General features: G+C 52.3%; 1 protein-coding gene across 3 annotated transcripts in view; it reads right to left on the bottom strand.

Moving 5' to 3' along the window:
• The window catches only part of PEBP4 (phosphatidylethanolamine binding protein 4), a 77,540-nt gene that overhangs the window by 35,151 nt on the left and 33,508 nt on the right, over positions 1-8,881 (bottom strand). For all 3 annotated transcript variants that reach the window (XM_027668933.1, XM_027668934.1, XM_027668932.1), the window contains exon 4: positions 2,144-2,242. In XM_027668933.1, the coding sequence (XP_027524734.1) occupies positions 2,144-2,242 (99 nt within the window). The remainder of the gene's footprint in view (positions 1-2,143; positions 2,243-8,881) is intronic.

Genomic DNA, 8,881 nt, shown 5'->3' with positions numbered 1-8,881 from the left:
TGCTGGAGTGACACCCAGGTGCTGCTGGGGTGCTGCTGGGTGCTGCTGGGGTGATGCCGGGGCACTGCCTGGCGCGGGGGCTCCGGCAGCCCCCAGCCCTGGCGCCGGCCGCCCTGTCCCTCCCGCAGGAAGGCACTCGAAAGCCCCTCTCTGCACCAAAGCAACAGAAGGTGTCATGTAAAGCCTACACGGTTATTTTAGAGCCAGTGTGCAAATAAGCCTGTCAGCTGAAGCTCCTCGGAGCCAAGACTCCCATATACCCCCCAACGATCTGCATTTCAACGAGACACCATGTGTCTGAGCCCGCCGGCTCCGCCGCAGCCATTTGGGGCTGGGGGCTTGGGAAAACTCCCACTGCAGCCCCGGTGGGACACTCTGGGACCCCCCTTCTGCACCCCCAGCAACGGGCACTGACCTCAGGGCCGGCCTGAAGTGGTTTTGTCCCGGTGCCCTGCCAGGATGGTGCTGGTTTGGGTGGTTTTTATAGTGCAGGGGGGATTTATACGCATTGCTGTGTGTGTGTAGATGAGAGATCCGTGTACACACACCCACGAGAGATAGATGGGATATATATATCCCATCATTATAGAGATCATATCAATATATGCATTTTATGGATCATATCACAGAGATTCATAGAATAGCTCACGTTGGAAGGGACCATGAGGATCATCGAGCCCAAATCCCCGCTCATATATGTGTGTGTATATATATATTTATATATATTTTATATATATATCATGATAAGAAAGCTTAAGGAATAGTTGGGGTTGGGATCAGCCCCATCCCTGCAGAGACATCACCTGGGCACAGGAAAACCCTTTCCCTTCCCAAAAAATCTCCTTTTCCCGCCCTCCTGCGTGGCCTGACAAGGAATTTCTGACCTTACAAATCACAAACTGAGTCGCCCAAATGCCAGGGGAAAAACAAATAAAGCACCTTCAGTTCGTGCTGAAGGTTTTAATCCTGCAAGTCCCTTCTTTGCTTAAATGATTTTATACTCAAAAAAACCAAAAAAAAAAAAAAAGAAAACCACAATAATTAGCAAGAGCCTCGGAAGGATCTGGGTACAGAAGGAAAAACAAGAGCTTGGGCTCCTTTGCGTTCAGTAAATATTAAAATTAATGAGAGACTTTCAGGACCCTGTTGTTAGAAATGCAGAAGGGCTTCTGTGAAGGATTAAAACACAAAACAACAACAACAAAAAAATAAGCCCTGTACACAAATTCCTGCAATTATTCCCAACGCTTTCTATTTTTCAGCCAATTATGAAATTCATGGAAAGTATTAATATCCGATTTTAATTTGCTTAATATTCCCATTAACAATAAAAAGTCTAATTAAGGTATCTGTACAAAGAGCCCTCAGCAGTAATCTCAGAGAATAATAGAGGAGAACGAAGAGATATTTCTTGTTAAATGCTCGCTGCAAATTAATTGATATCTTAATTAGGCTTTAGTACTAAGATTATTAGTTAGATTGATTCAGGGCTGAAACATCTCATTTTTTAAGGGATAAAAGCAAGCAGGAGAGGAACAAACTGATTTTCCAAAATATTTCTGAAAGGAGAGCGACGACACACCGGGACATTTCGGGAGCAGGGGTAAGGACTCATCCCATAGATGGGAAGCACCAGAATTCAGCCCAAACCCATTTTCCTCCTGTTTGCTTCACCAGACTCAAAAGCTTTTCTCCTCCCCAAAAAATAAAAACCAGAAAGGGAATACAGATTTTTCACCCAAACCACTTTTTTAAACCACAAAAACCACCCGGCAGCAGGAGCTGTTTGAAACGACGGGTTGTCTCCACACAGAAAACTGGTGGTGGGGAGTTGGCAAAGTGGTGTTGTTTTTTTTTTTCCAGCATTTCCTTAGAAGAAGAAGGAAAGAAAAAAAACCCAACAAACCCCAACAGCAATATTTTTGGACCAGCCTGGCTCTATATAGCCTGAGGAAGCACTTCCCTACCTACACGCCCAGCACCATTTACATTTCTCTGGCAAACACTCGTCCCTCGGGATTTCGCTGAGATGCTGCTGCACCGAGAGGGATGTGCATCCTATGGGAATCCAGGATGCACCCCGATGCTCAGGAATGCCCCAAGCTGCCCGGACCCCAATGCACGGACCCCACAGGGGACTCACCAGGATATCAGTGACCACCCAGTGCCTCCAGTACCGGTGCCGGGGGTTGGCTCTGTTGGGAGCGTCGGGATCCACCATGACCAGCACGTACTTCTTGTTCTGCAAAGAGAGGAGAGCAGAGCACTGTGGGCACAGTGTGTGAGCAAGGAAGAGCCCCCCCCCCAGGGGCTCTATCAGCCCCCAAATCCATGTTTTTCCACCCTTCCCCAAGCACACTTTGATGGTTGATCCACGTTAAACACACAGAGGTGAGCGAGGAACGTGCACCAGGGCAGGCCACAAACCTGCTTGGGAGGATTTACTCCTCATGGTCTGAATCTCTTTAAACACAGGAAAAAAATGTGTTTTCTGCCTCCTCTAAATAAAAGGCACCATGGGGAATTCCCTCTGCTTCCAGCCATCCTCCAACCACATCTCCACAGGGCAGAGCGGTGTGGCACAACCAGAGTCCCTGGGAGGAGGTGATGGGATATTTTTGGGTGGTCAGGGACAGGCTGGACATCCAAGGGTCCACAGGGGTGGCTGTGAGGAGCCAAACTCTACCTCACACCCCCCAAAATAACTAAAAGATGTTCCAGGGATGCTGCAAGAAGGCAAAGCCGCTGCCTCGCCACACATCCAATGGGTCCTGTACCACTTCTGGGTGATGGAAGTGGGCAGAGAGAGCTGGGATTTATGGATGATACTGGCTCAGCCCCCAGAAAACCCCCACAGCCCACCTCAGGTCCCCACTGCAGGTGCCCAGCACCCAAAGGTGCCACCAGCACTGAGACAACGTGGATATTTTGGTCTGCTGAGGATGGAGCTGGGTTTGAAGTGACCTCTGGAGGGAGGCTGTGGATAGAAAACCTGCTGATCTCCGGGGATTTGGCAGGACCTCAGGCACCAGATTATCCTGCAAGCACCCAGATTAAGGGATCTATATCCTAATAAAACCTCCAGGTGCGTCTGTCAGCTCACCAGTGGCACCACTCGCCGCTCCAGGGTGGAGGTTTCATAAACAGCTGTGGGATTTAGCCATGCAATTCCCACTGAAATTAGCTGGAGCTCTGTGGCTACATCCCCTGGTCGCTTGTGAAACCAGGCTGGGATTTTCACAGCGAGCTTGTTGGGGCTGACACAATATTTTTTTTTGCTCTATTTCCCAACCCTTGGTTGGGGTAAATGGGGCAAGGGAGCCCCGGGGGTACTGACATAGCCAGAGACCCCCTGTACCCCCTTCCCTGGGCATCCCACCGGAGCCACGCATCCCTCAGCCCCCCCCTGCAGACTCCACCTCCACGAGAAGCACCAGTTTAACCAGAAAACATGGATTTCAACCCATTTAGCAACCATTTAGCAACCAGCTTGCAACAGTTGCAGAGAAAATCCCAAACTCATGCAACCCCCCTGCCTGAGAGCGTGGCCGTGCCGCTGCCCTGGTCCATTAATCCCAGCCTGGAGTAGGTTACACCAACCACACAGATATGGGACAAGGGGGTGTGGTGGTGTCACCACGTGAGGCCGAAGGTCAGGACCTCAGGGCAGAGCCACCACCTCCCTCCTCATGAACTCCCACAGCTGCAGCATCCCAGAAAAAAAATCCCCCAGCAACGTATTCCTCGTGGCGCTGAAAGGGAAGGAGGAGAAGGAAGGGGCGGGGAAGGGGGGGAAAAGAAGAAGCCCGACAACCCAAAAACCCTACGCTGGAAGTGTGAAGGAATTTGAGCTCTAACTTTGGGGAGGGTGGGGAGCTGAGCTGAATCTCTCGGCTCCGCTCGGAGCCCAGCTGGTGGGAACAGAACGTGTAGTCATGGGACTGTCATCGTGTGCTGTCCAGGTTAACATGTAGCATTTCTATTACTATTAACAGACTTTCTGCTCCTCACTCCATCTGTTCTTCGAAATAATTGCAGTTGTACAGACCATGCCTTCGCTCCAGGCAGGCTCTGGGGAGAGGATAGTGCTTTTATGCAAAAAAAAAAAAAAAAAAAAAAAAAATAAAAAAAAATTAAAAAAAAAAAAAGGGAAAAAAATGAAAAGGGAAAAAAAAAAGTGTTAAAAAATAACAGCAAACACGAGAATAGAGTGCAAGTGAAGCTAACAGCAGGCTGGGAATTCGGGACAGATTGTGGCCTAGAAAGGTGACGCCGCACGCGGCCGAGGGCCGGCGAGGCCAGACCCCCGTGGGGACGGTCCCCGGGGTCAGTGGCCCTGAGCTGGGCTGCCACTGGGGATTTTTCCCTCTCCTTACCTGCTGGCCACCCTAAGAGCCACAATCCCTCACCTTCCACCTAAAGATAGCAAAGCCCTCCACGACCCGAGTTAATCCCGGCTGCTTAAGGTGTGTCACAGCCCGCGCCAGCTCCTGGGGCTGCACCAAAACCACCCCACAGCCCCCTCCCCGACGTCCTGAAGCACTGTTGGGCACCCCAAACACGGGGTAGGTGTGTTTTTTTGCTGTTTGGCAGCAACAGCAGCCTGAGTGCTGGTGATTTTCGGGGGTTTTTTGATGCTGAAATCCCTCCTCGACACAGGCTAACAGCATTAGCTGCTGTCAGGGCTGCAGACGGGAGCCAGCCCGGAGTGACACGGGAGCTGCTCAGCTTTACAAGCATGAACCAGCCCCGGGGATTTTTGGAGAGCAGGAAAGTGGCTTTAGATCAGAAAATTCCTCCAGTGCGGAAGAACAGGCGGCATTTTACTGTGCAGAGGGAAGGGAGGAAGGGGGAGAGGGAAGATAAAGCCACTCTGGGCTGCCACAGATGAAAATTGGGGGTAACAAAGCACCCCCAAAGCCCTGCCACCCTTTCCTGCTCAGTCAGGGCATGGAGGAGCTGCTGGTGTGCGGGACCCAGTGGGGACGTGGTGTGTCCCACCAATGTCATGGAATCCTGGAATGGTTTGGGTTGGAGGGACCTTAAACCTCATCCCATTCCACCCCCTGCCATGGGCAGGGACATCTCCCACTAGCCCAGGTTGCTCCAACCTGCCTTTGGACACTTCCAGGGATCCAGGGGCAGCCACAGCTTCCCTGGGCAACCTGTGCCAGGGCCTCACCACCCTCACAGGGAGGAATTCCTTCCCAATATCCCATTCTAACCCTGACCTCTGGCAGTTTGGATCCGTTCCCCCTTGTCCTGTCCCTCCATCCCTTGTCCCCAGTCCCTCTCCAGCTCTCTTGGAGCCCTTTTAGGCACTGGAAGGGGCTCTCAGGTCTCCTTGGATCCTTCTCTTCTCCAGGCTGACGTGTGACACCGATGGGGTCACCCTTCCAAGGGTCACCCTTCCCTGCTCCCCTGGCCATTCCTCACCCTGGGACACATTAAAATTACCATTTAACCACTGCAAGGAGCTGCTGCCTTCCCTAGGGCTTGGAGCCATGGCTTCACCCCCCAGCTTTGCCCTCCACATCCCTGGGAACGGGCATCCTGCCCTGCTCCACCACCCGACACGGAGCCGGGGCAGCAGAGCTGGTGGCAGGTGACACCAGGGCTGCATCCCACATTTTCCCTGCTAATTGTTTCCAGAGGGAAGCGGCAGCAAAATATCCAGTTATTCCTGCAGAGAGCATTAGCTTCTCCAATTAGGCACAGGTTTAGGAAACTTGCTCGGAGCAGGCAGGGACTTTTCCAAGAGGCAGGCGGGCAAGGAGAGGGATTTGTGCGCCGGGGATACACACACAGAGAGCTCAACAGATCCCGCGGAGCCAGGGCTGCACAGGAATTAAAGACTTATCCAAATGAAAGCAAATAGGGTGTTAAAGCGACACACATGTAGAGCGAGCGGTTTCCTTGGAAACCAGCGCACATGGAAGCGCCACACGTGCAGTGCTCCGGCATTTTCGGCAGCGCCGGGGTGGCCGTGGGGGCTCTGCCCTGCTGGGGGTGCCCCTGCTGGGCTGGGGATGCAGCTGGATGAGCCCAGTGGTGCCCACGGCATCCCGCTGGCATCCGTTTCTCCAGGGCGTGGAGAAAAAACGGCTCCAAGGGCGCTTCCTCCTGGGTGGGAAGGGGAGATGGATCGTGCTCAGCTCTGCTGGCCCTGCTTGCCTTAGGAATTCTGTCCCAAAACTAAGGGACAGAGCCCCAGCCAGGCACCCGGCCCAGCACCTGTTTCCCAAGGCGGCTTTGGATGGTTTAGAAAAGTCCACCTGGATCCTCCCCAGCTCCTCCATCCCTCGGAGCTGTTCCCTGTGCACGCCCGCCTGGAGCACGTGTTGTTCCCTCCTGGAAGTGCCCAACCCCTCACCACACACGGGATGAGGTTAGATTTCCAGCTGTCCCATTGCCACCCACATATCCTTCCCAACTCCTAAGGAATGTCCCCAGGCAGGGAGCTGCTGTGGAAGCAAATCATGGCACCGACGGGTTACGATGGTATCTGAGCCAAAGGGTCTTCCACCTCCTTGGCATTTCAACATCCCATATTATCCTGCTGGAAAGGATTTTGGGGTGACAGACGGCACGAGACGATCCAGACCAGTCCCTTTGGTGTGGAGATGGGATGAGGAGGTGCATCCCAAGCAGGCAGCGCCCACACCGGAGCCAGGGAAGAACCGGGTTTATGCAACCACAAACCAGAAAAACTAAATATACCCAACACGACTTCCCAGAGCGGGGCACGAGCTCCTGGATGGGCAGGGAAGGTGGGAAAGGTACTCAGAGCCTTGGGAAACATAACTGCAGCTCTCCTAAGGGACGTCTCAAGGGTCCAACCCATGTCCCACCAGCGCAGGAGCCGGAGCGATGCCGCTGCTCCCGCGAGGTGGAAGCGCCGCAAGCACCAGCTGAGAGTCAATCTGGGCTCCTTTCTTGGCTTGTCCCCAGTACTAAAAAGTTTCTATAACAGGCACCGAGTTCGCAATTCTGCTACTGCTGCTGCTGCTTCGCCAAAGAGAAACTCCAGCTCCCTCCTCGGTGGCAAAAAAATTGTTTGCGACCGAGTTGTTGTGGCTCCAGGAAGGAGCTGCCGAGCGTGGCAGGATTTCACCTTCTTATTTTAAACCTGCCCCTCACCACTTCCACGGGCAGAAATAGGTCAGCAAAATGAACCCTGCTCCGCAGGACTTGCCCAAGGGAACTTCACTGACTTTCCAACACGCTGCAACTCTCCCCACATCCCTTTGCTCTCCCCTGGGACTCGCTCACCGGTCAAATATTTATGCAGCCGAATGTTCTAATGAGAATTGATTCATCCAGGGGTGTTAAGGAGCGTGTTAAAGGTCTGTTCCCAGATTAAGGCCCTAGGATGCTCTAAGGGGTGGATTATTTGCAATGAAAGGACAGTTTGTTTTTCCCCTCGTGGCAGATTAAACCAGCTCCGTGCAATAAAACTGCAATGGGTGTGCTACACACTCGACACAACCGGGCAGAAAGTGGGATAAATCTTCCAAAGGGAATGCTGGAAATACAGGTGGATTGTGCCTCTGGATCATTTTTGGGGAGAGAGGAAAGCAACAGGCTGTGCTTCCTCGCTCAGAGACCCTGCTGTGGCTCACACCCTGATTTTCCCCCGTTTAAAGCCCACCTCGATCATCGTCAAAGGGGGACAGGGCAGCACATTTCAACCCCATCCTCCTGCCAGAGGAGAAATCCAGGAGGGAATTAACACCCCGAGAACTCCCCACCCCAGCTGCCGAGCTGCTGCTCCGTTCCCATCCTATTTTTTTTTTTTTTTTCCAGGAGCATTTTATTTCCCGGCCTTTGGGCAGCACCCGCTAATGAGCAGCACGCAAGGTGTCCCCAGGCTGGGGACAGGGACACCGAGGCCGTTCCGAAGGCAGGGGAGCCGGGATGAGCTCGGGAAGCGGAGAGGAGGAGGAGGAGGAGGAGGAGGAGGAGGAGGCGAGCGGCCGCGGTGGCAGAGCACAGCCTTCCAGCCCAATTACCATCACACGAGGGGACACATGGATTGGTGACATTTGACATTTCCTACACAAATATTTTGATGCAAAATGGCACCTCCGTCACAAATTATTTTCCAAAACTTGGCTTGGGTTTCGGGTGGGGTTTTTTTTAATTTTTTTTTTTTTCTTTTTTTCTGGGGGAAAAATAAAAAAAAAAAAATTAAAAAAAAAAAAAAAAGAAATAAAAAGATTGCACAGGGTGGCGTTTGCAACCCAGCAAAGGGAAGGGTCATTGTTCCACTTCCATCCCAGTCACTGAGTGGGCAAAGCAAACGGCACCAGGGGGGAAAAGTGCACCCAAAAACTCCAGGTTTTGCTCTGATGCACCCGCAGGGCCCTTGGGGACCCTCAAAAAGCTTTTTCCCTGCTCCCTTCCCATCCGTGCAGCAAATGGCTTGGGAGCATCGGGGGCTCGGACTCCTCCTGGCAAGACAGGGGTTACCAGCCCTGGGAACTGCTGAACTCTGTGCTACCAGACACCTCGGGAAAGCTGAAATGACTTTAAATGCCTAAACATTTTAAAACAAACCCTGGAACAATTCAGCTCCCAACTCCTCGCCTGCTTCCCCTCCCTCCTCGCTCTCTCTCTCCCATTTTTACGGTTTCCAGAGCTGTTTTACGCCTCATTACCTGCACACTGTGAGTGATGTCTGTCGGTCCTAGAGCTGTAAATACCTTAAATCATGCTTCATTAAGAATATCTCTGGTGCTATTAAAGAGCTATAATAGACAACGAGTTAACAGATGATTAAATATGAACTCCATTTGTGTCACTCACCGCGGGCAGGAAGAGGCTTTAAGTTTTTTAAACTCGCTCTCATTATCTGGGGAAGTGGGGCTGCAGAGCTGGC

This window comes from Corapipo altera, unplaced genomic scaffold, assembly GCF_003945725.1.
Source record: "Corapipo altera isolate COAL_440 unplaced genomic scaffold, ASM394572v1 182, whole genome shotgun sequence".
NCBI lineage: Eukaryota > Metazoa > Chordata > Aves > Passeriformes > Pipridae > Corapipo > Corapipo altera.
Note: the sequence above shows the minus strand (reverse complement) of the source record. Positions and strands in the feature narration are given on the sequence as shown.